The sequence below is a fragment of the Elephas maximus genome, chromosome 11 (assembly GCF_024166365.1).
Source record: "Elephas maximus indicus isolate mEleMax1 chromosome 11, mEleMax1 primary haplotype, whole genome shotgun sequence".
Lineage (NCBI taxonomy): Eukaryota > Metazoa > Chordata > Mammalia > Proboscidea > Elephantidae > Elephas > Elephas maximus.
In genome coordinates, this window is record NC_064829.1 from 115,422,649 (window position 1) to 115,443,654 (window position 21,006).

Consider the following 21,006-nt stretch of genomic DNA (forward strand, 5'->3'; position numbering starts at 1 on the left):
TTGAACAGAACAAGGGGATACTGCATGGTTTAAAGTCAGGAAAGGTGTGTGTCAGGGCTGTATCCTTTCACCACACTTATTCAGTCTGTCTGCTGAGCAAATAATCTGAGAAGCTGGACTATATGAAGAATGTGGCATCAGGATTGAAGGAAGCCTCATTAACAACCTCTGTTATGCAGACGACACAACCTTGCTTGCTGAAAGTGAAGACGACTTGAAGCACTTACGGATGAAGATCAAAGACCACAGCCGTAAGTACGGATTACACCTCAACATAAAACAAAAATCCCCACAACTGGACCAATAAGCAACATCACGATAAATGGAGAAAAGACTGAAGTTGTCATGGATTTCATTTTATTTGGATCCACAATCAACACCTATGGAAGCAGCAGTCAAAAAATCAAAAGACGCGTTGCATTGGGCACATCTGCTGCAAAAGACCTCTTTAAAGGGTTAAAAAGAAAGATGTCACCTTGAGGACTAAGGTGCGCCTGACCCAAGCCATGGTGTTTTCAATCACATATGCAAGTGAAAGCTCGACAATGAATAAGGAAGCGTAAGGAGGACTGAAGGAGAACTGACGCCTTTGAATTGTGGTGTTGACAAATAATACTGAATATACCACGGACTGCCAAAAGAACAACAAATCTGTTTTGGAAGAAGTAAAGCCAGAATGCTCCTTAGAAGCAAGGACGGCGACTACGTCTCACATACTTTGGACATGTTATCGGAGGGATCGGTCCCTGGAGAAGGATATCATGCTTGGTAGAGGACCAGCGAAAAAGAGGAAGACTCTCAACGAGATGGATTGACACAGCGGGTGCCATAATGGGCTCAAAGGTAAGGATTATGAGGATGGCGCAGGTCCGGGCAGTGCTTCGTTCTGTTGTACATGGGGTTGCCAACTCCACGGCACCTAAGAACAACAATCTCATTCAGGGTTTCCCTCGGTTTTTTTTCTCGGTTCTCTACTTTTCTCTCTGGGATCAAATTCACCTGCGGCGCCGCCACGGCCACTAGACCCTCCCAGCATACGTTGAAAACCGAGGCGCCACAAGGCCAGTGCCCGCGGGGCCGCCGCTGCAGACGGGCACGATCAGGCCACCTCACACTGCCGCTCACACAGGCACCGCACGGCATCCTAACGCCTCCCTATCGCTGTGCACGTGAACCCACGGGGAGAGACGCAAAGCCAGGCGTGAGGCCGCGCCGTTTCACATGCCAGCTTCCTCACACACGACACCCTCTCCCTCTCCATCGGACTCACCCCCGGACGCGCGCACGTGCGGCCTCACACAAAACAGCCCACACCACAACTTCACAGTCGGAGTCGGGAGCCCTCAGCTTCAAACTCTAATTCTCTTACGCCTCAGCGCGCGCACCAACAAATTGAGGGGTACGGCCAGCCACTGTGCCAGGCCTGACATCTGTCCTCAAGGAAAGTCGACGACCCGGTCCTGAACCCAAATCTTGGTCTGCGTTATAGAAACGAAACCGACGCGCCACCACTCCCGGCCTGTGTAGAACCGCGCAGGCGCAGTCCGCACTCACGGCGGACTCACGGCGTTCGGTTCCGGGCTCTTCCTCTCGGACTACATTTTCCAGAGGACACCGCTGCGAACGCTCCTTCCGGTGGGCGACTTGGTGGAACGGTCTAGTTTGTGAAGCAGGTGAATGCGTCCCGCTACTGGCAACAAGGCAGAGTTCGGCGTCGGTATCAGAACCTGGATCCGAACCCTTCCTGCGGAGGCTGAAGGTGAGGAATACTGGAGTCCCAGGGCTGGGGAAGAGGATTATCCGGAGTGTTAGGCCCCTGAGTGTAGGAGGGGTGGGTTGTGTTGTGAGCGTGCTTGACGGGGGCTGTTAGTTATGACAGCGACAGGGTGCGTGACTGTGCTTGTGTGACAGACTGGATGTGTGTGAGTGGAGTTTGTGACTGTGGCCATGACTGTGGGTGGCTATTTGTGTAAGTCGCATTCAGACTTAGATGAAATAAAAGCACACTTAAACCGTTAACACTCACGCTCAGTCAGGCACTTATACACACTTGAGGACTCAGCCTAGATTCTCTCTCTCTCTCGCACACACACACACGACACAAAGTTGAAATCACATAGTCCACCTCACATCTATCCATCATCACAGACTCAGACAAAGCCACATAGATAGTAAAAAGAACAACAAAACAAAAACTAATGCCCGCTTAGTCCTCGCTCCCAGCAGTTATCTGAAGAGCTCACTCAAGAGTCATAGAAATATATTCACCCATTTCCACAGCCACCATCTACTCCACATCACACTTAAGGTCACACAAAGTTTGAGCTCCAAGAAAGGCCTCTTGTTGTTGTGTGCCACCCAGTTGATTCCGACTCAGCACTATGTGATGGGGTACAACTGCCTCAGAAGTTTGCCTAGGCTGTGATCTTTACCGGAGCAGATCACCAGGTCTTTTCTCCTGCAACCGTCCGAGGCTGGTGTGTTAAAACCACCGAGCTTTCTTTAGCAGTGGAGCACTTTCACCATTGTACCACCAGGGCTCTTTAAGAAAGGCCTGGTGTCTTGTAATTCTTCTCTTATCTCACTGCTTCTACTATTCCACTTAGAAATACCCAGGAGGAAAAACAAACAAGAAGAACAAAAAACAACCAAAAGCTTTGCTGTCAAGTTGATTCAGACTCCATCTGTGATGTTTTAGCCTCTATTTTTGAAATCCCTGTTAGACATACATTGGGCCTTTGGGATTTATTTTCTATTCTCATGGCAGGTCTGATCAGCTCTGTTTGGGGTCCATTTCATCACAGGATCGGGGCACTGGTCTGGCCTGAATCCTTCCTGCTGAGGAGCCTGGGTCCAGTCTTCCTTGTATCCATCTAGCTTGTATGGTTTTGAGTAAGCTAGGATTTGTCCATATTTCCTCTAATCTCTTTTGTATGTGTGTATGGGGGTTGGGAGTAGGAGACAAAAAGGGGAAGAAAAATGTCATTCTAAATTAGCATTTTGGGAGCTCAGAAGCAAGATTGTCTCATGTCTTTTTTTATCTTCCCTCTCCCCACCACTCAGCAACACCTTCTTTGGACTCTGAGTTTATCCTATAGTGGAACCCAGAAGAGGACTAATAAATATATTCAATTTAAAAAAAAGCCATGGCTCATGTAAGTTGGTGTTTTCTTGCTTTTAATTGAAGTAGTCCTTTTTTGTACAGGTCACCTGAACATTTGCGTTGTTTATCCTGACATTGTTACCTAGCTGAGACTCATACAGTAACTTAGAAGTGGGTAAGTGATAGTGCCAGAAGTTCAGGGCCCTCTCTTTTTGTTCCTTTCCTCAGTAATCGTTCTTCATCTCTCACGTGCTTAGTCTTTTGCTGGGAACATGGAGAAAACTGAAATAATATTTTTTTGAAGTATAGGTGTTTCTCTTGTCATAACTTTGGTTTAGTGAGGTGATTGAACAGGTATTTACCAGCTACCTACTATGTATCAGGCACTCTTCTAGGTAACTAGGGATAAAAAAATAAGTGAAAAAAAATCACATGCAAAAAATCTTTCCTGATGGAGTAGGAAAAAAAAAACGAACTGTTGCTGTTGAATCAATTCAGACTCATAGTGACCCTATAGGACAGAGTAGAACTGCCTCATAGGCTTTCCAAGGAGTGGCTGGTAGAGTCGAACTGCTGACATTTTGGTTAGCAAACAAGCTCTTAATCACTGTGCCGTCGGGGCTCCTAAATGATATAGTGCAAGACTTAAAACACCACACCCCACACATATAAAAAGTAAAAAGAATTAACAAAATAATTACATGATAAAACTAAGAAAAAGACCAAATATATTATCAATAAATTTATATGGCCTTAACTCACCTCTTAAAGACTCGTGTTGAGTTACGGAGAAAACTTCAACTCTGCTTTATAAAAAACAAACAAACCAGCTGCTATCGAGTCACCTCCAACCCATGGCAACTCCACGCGTGTCAGAATAGAACTGTGCCCCGGAGGGTTTTCAGTGGCCGATATGGACTCAAACCACCAGCCTTTTGGTTAGCAGTTCAGCATGTTGCCTGTTTGCACTCCTCAGGGACTCCCTGCTGTACACATCAGACACCGAAAACAAAGTGATTCAGACAGGTTGAAATAAAAGGATAGACAAATTATACCAGACAAGTGGACACTAAAAGAAAATAGATAAAGTGAAATGTGGGCTATGTCATAGCAGTGAACCAGGCAAAGAAGGACACTATAAAATTCTAAAGTGTACAGTTCACAATGAACGTACACTAGTCACGAATGTCTCTACATCAAATATAGCAGCAACTTTTCCTAAAGCAAAATTTAGAGCATCTACAAGAAGATACAGACACTTGCCTACACCGTTGTTGTTAGGTGCCATCATGTTGGTTCCAGCTCACAGCGACCCTATGCACAACAGAACGAAACACTACCTCGTCCTGCGGTATCCTCACAGTCTACTATGCGACACTCAAACCACCACAGTATGACAAACTGACAGACACAGTTGTTGTTAGGTGCTGTCGAATCAGTTCCGACTTAGAGCGACCCTGTGTACAACAGAAAGCGCTGCCTAGTCCTGCCCCATCCTCACAATCGTTGTTATCCTTGAGCCTATTGTTGTAGCCACTGTGTCAATCCATCTCGTTGAGGGTCTTCCTCTTTTTTCACTGACCCTCTACCTTATCAAGCATGATGCCCTTCTCCAGGGACTTGACAGACACTAAAAAAAAAAAAAAATTTTTTTTTTTTTTAATCACCTCTCAGTCCAGCCAGGCCAAGTGGACAAAATTTAATAAGGAAATGTTGTTGTTAGGTGCTGTTGAGTCAGTTCCTACTTGAAGCAACCCTGTGTACAACAGAATGAAACTTTACCTGGCCCTGTACCATTCTCACAATTGTTTCTACGTTTGAGCCCATTGTTGCAGCCATTGTTCTATCCATCTCTTTAAGGGTCTTCCACTTTTTCAGTGACCCTGTACTTTTTCTACCATGATGTCCTTCTCCAAGGATTGGTCCCTCCTGACAACATTTCCAAAGTAGCTGAGATGAAGTCCCATCAACAGCCACACTTCTAAGAAGCATTCTGGCTGTACTTCTTCCAAGACAGATTTGCTCATTCTTTTCGCAGTCCATGGTATATTCAATATCCTTCCTTACTCATTGTCCAGCTTTCCCATGCATATGAGCTGATTGAAAATGTCATGCCTTGGATCAGGTGTCCCTTAATCCTCAAAGTGACACTTTGCTTTTTAACACTTTAAAAAGGCCTTTTGCTGCAGATTTGCCCAATGCAATACATTGTTTGATTTCTTAACTGCTGCTTTCAGGGGCTTTGATTACAGATCCAAGTAAAATGAAATCCTTGACGACGTCAATCTTTTCTCTGTTTATCATGATGTTGCCTATTGGTCCGGTTGTGAGAATTTTTGTTGTCTTTATGTTGAGGTGTAATCCATACTGAAGGCTGTAGTCTTTCATCTTTTTCGGTAAGTGCTTCAAGTCCTTTTCACTTTCAGCAAGCAAGGTTGTGTCATCTGCAGGTTATTAATGGGTCTTCCACCAATCCTGATGCCCCATTCTTCTTCATATAGTCCAGCTTCTTGGATTATTTGCTCAGCATACAGATTGAATAAGTATGGTGAAAGGATGCGACCCTGACACACACCTTTTCCTGTTTTAAACGTGCAATATCCTCTTGTTCTGTTCAAATAACTGCCTCTTGGTCTATGTACAGGTTCAGCATGAGCACAATTAAGTGTTCTGGAATTCCCATTCTTTGCAATGTTATCCATAATTTGTTATGACCCACACAGTTGAATCTGTTGCATAATCAATAAAACACAGGTAGACATCTTTCTGGTATTTGCTGCTTTCAGTCCAGATCCACCTGACATCGGCAGTGATATCCATTCCACGCCCGCTTTTGAATCTGCTCGAACTTCTGGCAGTTCCCTGTTGATGCACTGCTGCTTCCGTTTTTGAATGATCTTCAGCAAAAGTTTACTTGCATGTGATATTAATGGTCTTGTTCAATAATTTCTGCATTCCGTTGGGTCACCTTTCTTGGAATGGGCACGACTATAGATATCTTCCATTCGGTTGGCCAAGAAGCTCTCTTCCAAATTTCTCGCCATAGACGAGTGAGCAGTCTTTGTGCTGCATTCATTAGCTGAAGCATCTCAGCTGGTGTTCTGTCAATTCCTGGAGCCTGGTTTTTCGCCAGTGCCTTCAGTTCTGCTTGGACTTCTTTCTTCCGTACCATTCATTCTGGATCATATGTTACCACCTGAAATGGTTGAACATCCACCAGTTTTTTGGGGGGACAGTGATTCTGTGCATTCCATGTATCTTCTTTTGATTGTTCCTGCGTCATTGAATTTTTTGCCCATGGAACCCTTCCATATTGCACCTTGAGGCTTGAATTTTTTGTTTAGTTCTTTTAGCTTGAGAAATGCCAACCGTATTCTTCTCTTTTGGTTTTCTAATTCCAGGTGTTTGCACATTTCATTTTAATACTTCGTTTTCTTGAGCCACTCTTTGAAATTTTCTGTTCAGCTTTTACTTAATCATTTCCTCCATTCGTTTGGCTACTCTGCATTCAAGAGCAAGGTTCAGAGTCTCTTCTCTCATCCATTTTGGTCTTTTCTTTCTTTCCTGTCTTTTTAATGACCTTTTACTTTCTTTATGTATGATGTCCTTGATGTTATCCCACAAGTCTTCTTGACTTGGGTCCTTAGTGTTCAATATGCCAAATCTATTCTTGAGATGCTGTCTAAATTCAGGTAGGATATACCCAAGGTCGTACTTTGGCTTTCCTTGACTTGTTTTAATATTTTTCATCTTTAACTTGAACTTCCATATAGCAATTGATGGTCCATTGTGCAGTCAGCCCCTGGCCTTGTTCTGAGGTAGTTGATTTGATTTCAGTGTATTCCGTATCTAGGTCCACATGTATAGTTGTCATTTATGTTTTTGAAAAAAGGTATTTCTGATAAATAAATCACTGGTCTTGTAAAATTCTATCATGCATTCTCCACATGTTTTTATCACCGAGGCCGTATTTTCCAATTACTGATGCTTCTTTGTTTCCAGCTTTGGCATCTCACTCCATTTTAGTGAATGCTTTATGTACATTTGAAAACAAACCAAAGGAAAAAAAATCGTAATTCCAGTCACCACTTGTCTGTCGTTTGTCTTGCTGTGGTGGCTTGTTTGTTGCTGTGGTGCTGGGAGCTATGTCACCAGTATTTTAAATACAGCAGGGTAACTCATGGTGGACGGGTTTTGGTGGAGCTTCCAGACTAGGGAGAAGGACCTGACAATCTACTTCTGGAAGAAAAAAAAAAAAGCCAGTTGAAGTCTTACAGATGGCAATAAGGAGATCAAAGTACCAAATCATGTAATTAATCAGATCCACCTTATTGATATATATTAATTTCTGTATCCTGATAACAGTGAGTATGCATTCTTTTCAAGTGCCCATAGAACACTCAGAAAAGACAAAATATTAGGTCATAGTAAAATCCAAAGAATACGAATAATAAAGAACATTCTTGGAACAAAGTCAAATATGACTAGAATTTAGTAATAGAAAATTGAAGGTACTCCTACTGACAATGTGTAAATTGTCTTACTAACTCCTGGGTCAAAGAGGAAATATAATCCAAAAGTACAAAATTTCTGGTAATCGATGATAGCACTACAATCTGGAACCCATGGAGTTTAGTTAAAGCAGAATTCTGAGGAAAACTCATAGCTTTAAATACTTTTACCAGTAAAAAAGAATGAAAGTACACGACTTAAAAGTCAATAGGATGAAATATGTAAGGTATTTGCGAGATAAGGAACCATATGTGTTGCAGAAAACAAACACTAGAAGTAGTAAGCTGGTTCTTTTACAAAATCAATGAAATAGATCACTAAACCTGGAATCAGGAAAAATGGTGGGGGGTGGTTCAGGGGAAGAAAGCACAAATACACAAAATAAAAATAGAGAAATCCACAGAACAAAAATTGAAAAGAATCTCGTGAAATGATTCTTTGGAAATAATATATATACACATATACATATGTGTATACGTACGTATCCCATTTCCAGAGCTCTAGTGGTACAGTGGTTAAGAGCTCGGTTGCTAACCAAAAGGTAGGCAGTTCGAAATCACCAGCCTCTCTTTGGAAACTCTATGGGGTAGGTCTACATGAGTTGGAATTGATGGCAACACGTTTTTTTTTTTTTTTGGTAAACCGCTAAAAAAAAAGCAATAGAAAACTAATAAACCATTTGAACCTGGAACTTCTTTGTGCGGAGATTTTTAATTACAAATTTAATTCCTTTAAAAGGTATAGTGCTCTTTGGGTTTTTTATTTCTTCCTGAATTAGTTTAGTTGATTGAAGGAATTTGTTAATATCACCTTAAATGTTGAATTTATTGGCATAAAGTTATTTATAATTTTCCCTTATCCTTTTAATGCCTGTCATATCTATAGTGATGTCCCTTCTTTAATTCCTGATATGGGTAACTTATGTCTTCTTTTCTTGATCAATATAACTAGAGGTTTATCATTTTTACTGATCTTGTAAAAGAACCAGATTTTTATTTTTTTCATTTTTCTCGTTTGCCCCTGTTCTGTTTCATTGATCGCTGATCTTATTTATTCTTTCATTCCTTTGGCATACTTTGGGTTTAATTTTCTTTTCTATTACTAGCTTAAATTTCCCATGTGATTTCTTCTGTGACTCACGGGTTATTTAGAAGTGTGTTGTTTAACTTCTAAATATTTAGGGATTTTTTTTCAGATTATTTTTCTGATGATTCATTTTTTATTTAATTCTGATGTGGTCAGAGAACATACCCTATGATTTCAATGTTTTTTAATTTACTGAGACTTGTTTTATGGCTCCAAATTTGAACTATCTTAGTGAATGCTCCATGTGCACTTGAAAACAAAAATGTACTGTACTGTTGTTGGACAGGAAACCCTGGTGGCGTAGTGGTTAAGTGCTACAGCTGCTAACCAAAAGGTCAGCAGTTCGAATCCGCCAGGTGCTCCTTGGAAACCCTTTGGGGCAGTTCTACTCTGTCCTGTAGGGTCGCTATGAGTCAGAATTGACTCGATAGCAGTGGGTTTGGTTTTTTTGGTTGTTGGACAGAATGTTTGTCAGTTAGATCAACTTGCTCTATCAATTACTATGAGAGGAATGTTGAGACCTCCAATTAAAATTGTGCGTTTGTCTATTACTCCTTTCAGTTCTGTCAGTTTTTGCTCTATGTATTTAGAAGCTTGTTATTAGGTACATGCACCATTTAGGATTATTATGTCCTTTTGATGAACTGACTCCTTTGTCATTTTGAAACATTCCTTTTAATCCTTGGTAATATTCTTTTACTTGAATTCTGTTCTATCTGATATATTAATAATATAGCTATGTCAGCTGTCCTTTACTGGTATTTAATGGTATATATATATATTTTATATATATATTTATATATTTTATTCTTTTCTTTTAACCTCTTTATTTTAACTGTGGAGTCCTGGTGGCACAGTGATTAAGAACTTACCTGCTAACCGAAAGTTCAGCAGTTCGAATTCACCAGCTGCTCCTTGGAAACCTTACGGGGCAGTTCTACTCGGTCCTGTAGGATTGGTGTGAGTCAGAATTGATTCAGTGACAACGGGTTGGTTTTTGTTTTATTTGTTTGTTTTTTGGTAGTTTAAGTGTATCCATTCGTTATTAACAAATAGCATGTGGTTGGGTCTTGCTTTTTTATCCAGCCTGAAAATCTCTGCCTTTGAAATTTTAGACCTGAGTTTGGCAAGTTACGGAGTGCAGGCCAAATCCAGCCCTCAGCCTGTTTCCATGTGGCCCTCAAGCTAAGAATGGTTGTACATGTTTTCAGAGTTGTAAATAAGCGAACAAAAGAATATATGATACAGATTATATGTGGTCCATAGAGCCTAAAATATTTACTGTCTAGCCCTTTACAGAAAAAGATTGTCGAGCACTGGTTTAGACCACTGAAATTTAATGTAATTATTGACATAGTTTGATTTTGATCTGCCATCTTATCATCTGTTCTTTCTTCCTCCCCACCCTCTCATTTTCGTGTATTCTCTTAGATTAATTTAGTATTTTTTAGTGTCCCTGTTATTTCTCTTAGAGGATTATTAACTATTTCTTTAAGGGGACCTGGTAGTATAGTGGTTAAGTGCTTGGCTGCTGCCTGAAAGGTCGGCAGTTTGAACTCACCAGCTTCTCCCCGAGAGAAAGATGTGACGGTCTCTTTCCATCAAGAGTACAGCCTTGGAAACCCTATGGGGCAGTTCTGTTCTGTCCTATAGGGTCACTATGAGTCAGAATTGACTCAACGGCAATGGGTATAGAGCAGTTAACTATTCCTTTTTTTTTTTTAAATAGTATTTTATTGTGTTTTCGGTGAAGATTTGTCAGTAGTTAGATTCCCATTCCACAATTTCTACGCAAGTTGTTCAGTGACATTGGTTATCTTCTTCACAGCATGTAAACATTCTCATTATTTCTGTTCTGGTTGTTTCATTTCTGTTAATCTAGTTTTCCTACCCCCTTACATGCTCATCTTTGTTTTCAAGTAATTGTTGACCATTTGGTCTCATATAGGTGATTTTTTAAAGGAGCACAGTCCTTATGGTTCATATTCATAATTTTTTTAGCCCATTTGTTATTTAACTACTAGGTGACTTCAGGGGTTAATTTCAGTTTCAAGTTTGAAGAGTAACTCAGGGCAGTAGTCTCAGTGAGTCCTCCAGTTTCAACCATATAGTAGGTATTTTTTTTTTTTTAAGGAGTTTAAGGTTGTTTTTACATTTTTCTCCCATTCTATCAAGTTCCATCTATTGTGAGCCTGATTAGAATGGTTGGTAGCAGTAGCCAGGCACCATCTAGTTCTTCTGGTCTTAGGGTAGATGAGGCCATGGTTCATGTAGCCTATTTGTCCTATAGACTAGTTTCTTCTTTGAGTCTTTTGTTTCCTTTTCTCTTCTGCTCCTGATGAGTAGAGACCAATAGTTGTATTTTAGATTGCCGCTTGAAAGCTTTTAAGACCCCAGACACGACTCACCAAACTGGAATGTTGAACATAACTTTATGAACTATATTATGCCAACTGAGCAAGCTGTCCCTTCAAGACTATGGTCCTAATCCTTCAAACCCAGAAATCTAATCCCATGAGGTATTTGGTTATATCTAAGAAGTATTTGTAGTGGTGCCCCCATGTGCTCTATTATATATATGAATATATGTGTATGCAGTCACGTAGATGCATATTTCTATGCATATACCTATAGATACACATATATACATACCTATGCACATATATGCCTACATTCATACATCTATACCTACACATATATTTTTTGGTTGTTTTTGCTTCTTGTTTCAATATTATATATGACATCACAATCTGGCCTTTTTTTCTTGTGTGCTTTTTAGTGATGTCATTCACTTTCATCAAGCTGTATGTACTTCATCCTCATTCGATGTTACCTTTCCCATCACCATCTCTACTATCGAGAGAGTGAATCTCTCTCCCTTCCCCTGGTAACCACTAACGAACATTAGTTTCTGTGTATTTACTTGTTCATGTCATTTCATAAAAGTGAGAACATACGATGTTTGTTTTTTTGTGATTGACTTATTTTGCTCAACATAATGTGGTCCAGGTTCATCCATGTTCCGAGATGTTTTGGGAACTCATTTTTCTTTATTGCTGAGTAGTATTCCATTGCATGTATATGCCACATTTCACTTATCCATTCATCTGTTGATGGGCACTTAGGTTGTTTCCGTCTTTTTGTTGTTGTGAATAGTGCTGCAGTGAACATAGGTGTGCATGTGTCTGTACAGCTATTTCTTTTTGTTTTACTATTGTAGGGTTTGTTTTAGAGTTTGCAGTGTGCCTTTTTAAAAAGTTTATTACAGTCTCCCTATAATTTTGTACCACTTCATGTGTAATGGAAAACCTTACAACCTTCCATTTCATCTTCTCAGCGTTTTGGCTATTGTCATACATTTTACTTTCTAAATATGTTTAAAGCACATATGCCTTTTTTTTTCTTTAGACAGTCAATTATATTGTAAAGAAATTAATATAATACAAAGGAAAAAGTTTTTTTTTTTTTTTCAATTTACCTTCATGTTTACTATTTCTGGTGCTCTTCATTCCTCTGTATAGATGCAAGCTTCTACCTAGTACCAATTTTTCTCAACCTGAGGGATTTTAATATTTTTTTGTAACACAGGTCTTCTGGTGACAGATTCTCTCAGCTTCTATTTGTCTGAGGGGGAAAAAAAAACCTTTATTTCATCTTCATTTTGAAGGATTTATATGTATATGGAATTATAGATTGACAGCTTTCTTTCAGCACTTTAAAGATTTTGTTCTACTGTCTTAATTACCTCCATTGTTATTATTGAGAACTATCCTCTAATTCTTATTGTTGTCATCCTATGTCTAATGTTTCTTTTCTGTTTTTTAAGTTCTTTCCCTTTGTTTGGTGTTCACCAATTTGATTATAATGAGCCTAGGAGTAATTTTCTTTGTATTTATCTTACTTTGGGTTCATTGAGCTTCTTGAATCTAGGGATTGCTGTTTCCTTTTTTTTTTTTAATCAAATTTGGGAAATATCTTGGTCAGTGTTTCTTCAGATTATTTTCCTGTTCTACCATTTCTTCTTCTGAAGCTCCAATTACATATATGCTGGATTTATAGCCTTGGTGGCAGAGTGGTTAAGAGCTCGGCTGCTAACCAAAAGGTCAGCAGTTTGAATACACCAGCCGCTTCTTGGAAACCCTTTCGGACAGGTCTGCTCTGTCCTATAAGGTCACCATGAGTCAGAATTGACTCGATGGGCACGGATTTTGGTTTTCTGGGGGTTAGGTCATTAAAGTTCTATTTTCAGGTTTTTTCTCTTTGGGCTTCAGTAAGTGATTCCTACTGACTTGTCTTCAAGTTTACTGATCCTTCTTTTGTGTTTAATCTGCTATAGGTCCAATCCAGTGATTTTTAAATTTCAAATAGTTTATTTCTCAGTTTTAAGATTTGCCTTTGGTTCTGTTTTAGAGTTTTTAATTTTCCCCTGAATTCCTTATATTATTACCCCTTATACCTATGATTTCCCCTGTAGACTCTTTAATGTATTATAATAGTTTTTAAAAGTCTTTGCTAATCCTACCATCTGTGCCATTTGTGGGTTTATTAACTGATTTTCTCTTGAGTATGGATCACGTTTTCCTCTTCTTTTGTATGTCTGGTAATTTTTTATTGTATACTTGACATTGCGTATTGTATGTTGTGGACTCTGGATTATGTTAATTCCCTCTGAAGAGGGGATATTAGGACCATATAATTATATATAATTACACATAATGTGAATGCACAAAACTTAAAACAGTTTGTTACTGGTGCATAAGTAGACAGATCAAGGGAACAGAATAGAAAACACAGACATGTATAGAAATGGAAATTTAACCTGTGATAAAGGTTATATCTCAAATCAGCAGGCTAAAGATGGACTCGTGATAAGTGCTGCTAGATAGCTAAGCAGCCATCTTGAAAAAGATAAAGCCTGATCTATATCTCATGTGCCATACAGAATAAACTCCAAATATATTGAATAATTTCAGTATAAAAAATACAACCATAACAGTACTAAAATAAAACATAGGTGAATTCTTTCATTAACTTGGGTGTAAAGAAGGGCTTTCTAACTATGACTCAAATCCAGAAACTAAAAAAGAAAAGATTGCACATTTGACTAATAAAAATAAAATACTTCATGGCAAGAAATGCTTGTAAGCACTCAATAGACAAATGACAAACTGGGGGAAGTATTTACAACTCATGCAAGGAAGATCAACAGCCCAGTAGGTAAAGAGTCAAAGGCCATGAACAGAGAGTTCAGAAAAATAAATATAAAGGGCCCTTATAAAAAGAATGCTCAACTCAGAATTAAAGAAATGCTAATTAAAACTCTGCTGACATATAATCTCTCCCCTGTTAGACTAGTAAAAGTAAAATGTTTTGACAAAACACTGTTGATAAGGCTATGAGAAAAGAGGCATTCTCACATGTTGTTGGTGTAGAGCAAAATGTATCAACTCCTATGGAGGGCAATTTGACAGTTTCTAACAAAATTACAATTTTTTTTTTTTCTGTTTATATCCAGCAATCTCAATCCTGGGACTTTTTCTTACAAAAATATCTGTATATATATATACGAAATGATATATTTATAGGATTATACATTGCACCATTGTTTGTAATAGCAAAGGACTGGAAACAATCCCAATGTCCATCTATAGAGGTCTGGTTAACTATACAATGGTAAGTACAAAAAATGGAATGATATATGCCTATAAAAAAAAGAATAAGGGAGCTATTAGCCAGTAATGGCAAGATAAGTGAACAAAACAAGTACAGAACAACTTATATATTATACATATAGTATATTACCTTTTATGTCCACCACACATCTGTCAGTTTGCCGTACTGTGGTGGCTTGAGTGTTGCTGTGATGTTGGAAGCTATGCCATCCATATTTCAAGTACCAGCAGGGTCACCTACTGTGGATTTCAGCAGAGCTTCCTGACTAAGACAGACTAGAAGGAGCTGGTGATCTGCTTCTAAAAAATTTGCCAGTGAAAACCTTATGAATAGCAGCAAAACATTGTCTGATACAGTGCTGGAAGATGAGTTGCTCAAGTTGGAAGGCACTCAAAATGTGACTGGGGAAGAGCTGCCTCCTCAAAGTAGAGTCGACCTTAATGACGTGGATGGTGTCAAGCTGTCAGGACCTTCGTTTGCTGATGTGGCACAACTCAAAATGAGAAAATAGAGCTGCAAACAGCCATTAATAGGAACATGGAATGTATGAAGTATGAATGAAGGAAAATTGGAAGTCATCAAAAATGAAATGCAGAAAGATTGATATCCTAAGCATTAGTGAGCTGAATGGACTGGTATTAGCCACTGTGAATCAGACTATCTTATGGTCTACTATGCTGGCCGTTACCAAATTAATGGCTTTACATTCATCATCGAAAAGAACATTTCAAGATCTATCCTGAAGTACAATGCTATCAGTAATAGGATAATATCCATATGCCTACAAAGAAGACTATTTAATATGACTATTACTGAAATTTTTTGGAGCCCTAGTGGCGCAGTGGTTAAGAGCTATGGCTGCTAACTAAAAGGTCGGTAGTTTGAACTGACCAGTCACTGTTCGGAAACCCCATGGGGCAGTTCTACTCTGTCCTATAGGGTTGCTATGAGTTGGAATTGACTCAGCAATGGAACGGAATATTGAAATTTATGCACCGACCACTAAGGCCAAATATGAAGAAACTGAATTTTTTTACCAACTTCTGCAGTCTGAAATTGATCAAACATGCAATCAAGATGCATTGATAATTACTGGTAATTGGAATACAAAAGTTGGACACAAAGAAGAAGAATCGGTAGTTGGAAAATATGGCATGGTGATAGACATGACGCCAGAGATCACATGATAGAATTTTGTAAGACCAATGACTTCTTCATTTCAAATACCTTTTTCCAACAACATAAATGGCAACTATACACATGAACCATGCCAGATAAAATACACAGGAATGAAATTGACTACAGTGGAGAACCTCAATATCATCACTCAGAACAAGGCCAGGGGCTGACTGCAGAACAGACCATCAGTTGCTCATATGCAAGTTCAATTTGAAGCTGAAGACAATTAAAACAAGTCCATGAGAGCCAAAGTACGACCTTGAGTATATCCCACCTGAATTTAGAGACCATCTTAAGAATAGATTTGACACACTGAAACTAACGATTGAAGACCAGACAAGTTGTGGAATGGCATCAGGACTTCATACACAAATAAAGTAAAATATCACTAACAAAACAGGAAAGAAAGAAAAGATCAAAATCGATGTCAGAAAAGACTGAAATTTGCTCTTGAACGTAGAGTTGCTAAAGCAAATGGAAGAAATGATGAGGTAAAAGAGCTGAACAGAAAATTTCAAAGGGTGGCAAGAAAATATAAAGTAGAGTATTATAATGAATTGTGCAAAGACCTGGAGTTAGAAAACAAAAAGGAAAGAACAAGCTTAACATTTTTCAAGCTGAAAGAACTGAAGAAAACATTCAAGCCTTGGGATGCAATATTGAAGGATTCTGTGGGGGAACATATTGAATGACACAGGACACATCAAAAGAAGATCGAAGGAGTACATTGAGTCACTGTACCAAAAAGAATTTGTTGATGTTCAACCATTTCAGGAGGTAGTATATGATTAAGAACCAATGGTATTGAATGAAGAAATCCAAGCTGCACTGAAGGCATTGGTGAAAAACAAGGCTCCAGGAACTGACAGAATACCAGTTGAGATGTTTCAACAAAGAATGCAAGACTGGAAGCGCTCATTTGTCTATGCCAAGAAATTTGGAAGACAGCCGCCTGGCAAACCAACTGGAAGAGATCCATATTTGTGCCCATTCCAAAGAAAGGTGATCCAACAATGCGGAAATTATCAAACAATATCATTTATATCACACACAAGTAACCAAAAAAAAATTTTTTTTTATTGTGCTTTAAACGAATGTTTACAAATCAAGTCAGTCTTTATACACAAAGTTATATACACCTTGCTACTTAGTCCTAGCTGCTCTCCCACGAATGAGATAGCACACTCCTCTCCACCCTGTATTCCTTGTGTCCATTCAACCAGCTTCTGTTGCCCTCTGCCTTCTCATCTCGCCTCCAAACAGGAGTTTCTCACATAGTCTCATGTGTCTACTTGAGCCAAGAAGCTCACTCCTCACTGGTATCATTTTCTATCTTATAGTCCAGTCCAATACTTGTCTGAAGAGTTGGCTTTGGGAATGGTTCCAGTCTTGGGCTGACAAAGAGTCTGGGAACCATGACCTCTAGGGTCCTTCTAGTCTTAAGTCAGACCCTTAAGTCTGGTCTTTTTATGAGAATTTGAGATCTGCATCCCACAGTTCTCCTGCTCCATCAGGGATTCTCTGTTGTATTCCCTGTCAAGGCAGTAATCAATGATAGCTGGTCTCAGGCTGATGTAGCCTCTGGTTTATGTGGCCCTTTCTGTCTTTGGGCTCATCTTTACCATATGTCTTTGATGTTCTTTATTCTCCTTTGCTCCAGGTGGGTTGAGACCAATTGATGCATCTTAGATGGGCGTTTGCTAGTGTTTAAGACCCCAGGCACCTCTCACCAAAGTGGGATGCAGAACATTTTCTTAATACAATGTACTATGCCAGTTGACTTAGATGTCCCCTGAAGCCATGGTCCCCAAACCCCCGTCCCTGCTACTCCGGCCTTCGAAGCATTCAGTCATATTCGGGAAACTGCTTTTGGTTTAGTCCAGTTGTGCTGACCTCTCCTGTATTGTGTGTTGTCTTTCCCTTCACCTAAAATAGTTCCAGCCTACTATCTAATTAGTGAATACCCTCTCTCCCTCCCTTCCCACCCTCGTAACCATCAAAGAATATTTTCTTCTGTGTTTAAACTTTTTTTTGAGTTCTTATAATAGTGGTCTCATACAATATGTGTCCTTTTGCAGCTGACTAATTTCACTCAGCATAATGCTTTCCAGATTCCTCTATATTATGAGACGTTTCATGGATTCATCATTGTTCTTAATTGTTGTGTAGTACTCCATTATGTGAATATACCATAATTTACCCATTCATCTGTTGATGGGCACTTTGGTTGCTTCCATCTTTTTGCTATTGTAAACAGTGCTGCAGTGAACATGGGTGTGCATATATCTGATTGACACACAAGTAAAATTTTGCTGATGATAAGTCAAAAATGGCTGCAGCAGTTCATTGACAGGGAGCTGCCAGAAATTCATGCCAGATTCAGAAGAGGACGTGGAATGAGGATACCATTGCTGATGTTAGATGGATCTTGGCTGAAAGAGAATACCAGAAAGATGTTTACCTGTGTTTTGTTAACTATGCAAAGGCATTCGACTATGTGGATCATAATAAACTATAGATAACACTGCGATGAATGAGAATCCCAGAACACTTAATTGTGCTTATGAGGGACCTGTACATAGACCAAGAGACAGTCATGCGAACAGAGCAAGGGATACTGCATAGTTTAAAACCAGGAAAGGTGTGTGTCAGGGTTGTATCCTTTCACCATACTTAGTCTGTATGCTGAGCAAATAATTGGAAAAGGTGGACTATATGAAGAAGAGTGCGGCATCAGGATTGGAAGAAGACTCATTAACAACTTCTAATTTGCAGATGATATGGCCTTGCTTGTGAAAGTGAAAAGGACTTGAAGCACTTACTGATGAAGATCAAAGACCATAGCCCTCAGTATGGATAACCCCTTAACATAAAGAGAACAAAAATCCTGACAACTGGACAAATAAGCAACATCAGGATAAACAGAGAAAAGATTGAAGTTGTCAAGGATTTCATTTTACTTGGATCCACAATCAATACCCAACAGTCGAGAAATCAAATGACGTATTGCATTGGGCAAATCTGCTACAAAGGACCTCTTTCGAGTGTTCAAATGCAAAGATATCACTTTGAAGACTAAAGTGCTATTTTCAGTGGCCTCATATGCATGCGAAAACTGGAGAGTGAATAAAGAAGACCAAAGAAGAATTGATGCATTTGAATTATGGCGTTGGCGAAGAATATTGAATATACGATGGATTGCCAGAAGAAAGAACAAATCTGTCTTCAAGGAAGTATAACCAGTATGCTTCTCAGAATCAAGAATGTCGAGACTGCATCTCATGTACTTAGGACATGTTATCAGGAGGGACCAGTCCCTTGAGAAGGTCATCATGCTTGGTAAAGTAGAGGATCAGTGAAAGAGAGGAAGAGTTTCAATGAGATGGATTGACACAGTGCCTGGAACAGTGGGCTCAAACATAGCAACAATTGTGAAGATCGCACAGGATCAGGCAATGTTTCCTTCTGTTGTATGTAGAGTCACTGTCATGGATTGAATTGTATCCCCCCAAAATATGTGTTGACTTGGTTAGGCCATGATTCCCAGTATTATGTCCTCCATTTTGTGATTGTAATTTTATGTTAAAGAGGGTTAGGGTGGGATTGTAACACCCTTACCCAGGTCATATCCCTGATCTAATGTAAAGGGCATTTCCCTGCGGTGTGGCCTGCACCACCTTTTATCTCTCAAGAGATAAAAAGGAAAGGGAAGCGAGCAGAGACGGGGGATGTCATACCACCAAGAAAGCAGTGCCCGGAGCAGAGTGCATCCTTTGGACCTGTGGTCCCTGCGCAGAGAAGTTCTAGTCCGGGGGAAGATTGATGAGCAGGCTGACTGAGAGAGAAAGCATTCCCCTGGAGCTGACACCCTGAATTTGGACTTTCAGTCTACTTTATTGTGAGGAAATAAACTTCTCTTTGTTAAAGCCATCTGCTTGTGGTAATTCTATTACAGCAGCACTAGATGACTGCGACAGTTGCTCTGAGTGGGAACCGATTCCAGGGCACCTAACAACAGCAAAAACCTTTTGTGGAAAAGTATTTATGCATGTTTACCTGTATTTGCTTAAAAACACTGGAAAGACATACAAGAATCATATAATGTGCTTATCTGTAGGAGGCAAGGGACTCCCTGGGTAGCGCAAATGGATAAGCGCTCTGCTACTAATAGAAATGGTGGTGGTTCAAATCTGCCCAGAGGTACCTTAGAAGAAAACTCTGGTGATCTACTTCCAAAATATCATAGCTGTTGCCAACTCTGTGAGGTGTTCATGGGGTCACCATAGTCAGAACAGACTCGACAGCAACTGGTTGGTTGGCTTTATAGGTGGCAGGAGGTAGGAGACAAATGAATAGGCCGGGGCAGGAGCAAGACATCTGAATGGATACCTTTTTAGTTCTGAACTTTTTAGGAAAGAAAAATAAAATATAAAAAGAAAGGTGTGTCATTAAAGTTGATGATCTTCCCTAGCCATGTTCAGCTACTTAATGCATTGAGGAGGTAGGAAGACAGTAGGATTTATCTAGGATTCAGGCTTTGCAAACTGAGTATGAAATGAGAGGGTCAGAGAAATTCGTGTTGAAAGTGATGATGAAGTTGAGTGATTAGTTCGGTATGGAATTTAAGTTGCATAAGAAGGGGAGAAGTAGAGCGGGGTGAATGACAGTATAAAGATGATTAGGGAGGGATACTTAAATTGGTATCTTGGAAATGTTGCAATTTATTGCTAATGACAAGGTCTAAGATAGTAACCTGGGAAGTAAGTGAAATAGAATGGATGACAGTCGTTGAAGTAGAGGAGGTGCTGGAATTGGAAGGTCAGGATGTTAGAAAGAATAAAACCCACCTAAACCAAAACCATTGCTGCTGAGTCAATTCCAACTCATAGTGACCCTGTGTGACAGGGTAGAACTCCCTCACAAGGTTTCCAAGTATGTAAATATTTACAGAAGCAGACTCTCATATCTTTCTCCCATGGAGCGGAGCAGCTGGTGGGTTCGAACTGCTGACCTTTCAGTTAGCAGCCCATCACATAACCATTGTGCCACCAGGGCTCTCCTAGAAAGAATAGGACTGTGATTATTTGAAGTCCCTGAAAATTAAGACAGGAATAATATTGGAGATAGTGACTCTGATCAGGAGCTAAAACTCCTGAGGGGCACAAACCTAGATGTCAGCAAATCATTGCAACCACCAAAAAACCAAACGCATTGGTCGAGTCGATTCCAACTCAGAGGAGCCCTACAGGACAGAGTAGAACTGCCCCACAGGGTTCCCAAGGAGCAGCTAGTAGGTTCAAACTGCTAACATTTTGGTTAGCAGTGAAACACTTAACCACTGCACCACTAGGGCGCCAAATCATCGCAGCAGGGATGTAATGCATGGTCTAGTGTGATGAAATGATAACATTAGAGTTTAGAGAAGAAGGAGGGGTAGCTTTCTCATACCAGCG

The 21,006-nt window shown here is 39.8% G+C and overlaps 1 protein-coding gene across 4 annotated transcripts in view; it reads left to right on the forward strand.

Annotated features, from left to right (window-relative positions):
* Positions 1 to 1,544: 1,544 nt before the first annotated feature.
* LOC126086099 (zinc finger protein 461-like) overlaps positions 1,545 to 21,006 on the forward strand; it is a 32,947-nt gene continuing 13,485 nt past the window's right edge. The window contains exons 1-2 of one of the 4 annotated variants that reach the window (XM_049902230.1): positions 1,545 to 1,759; positions 2,768 to 3,155. In XM_049902230.1, coding sequence (XP_049758187.1) covers positions 3,147 to 3,155 — 9 coding nt within the window. In that variant the 5' untranslated portion in view covers positions 1,545 to 1,759; positions 2,768 to 3,146. Of the gene's footprint in view, positions 3,156 to 21,006 lie in introns of all 4 variants that reach the window. The other 3 variants (XM_049902229.1, XM_049902231.1, XM_049902233.1) reach the window with 3 other exon arrangements.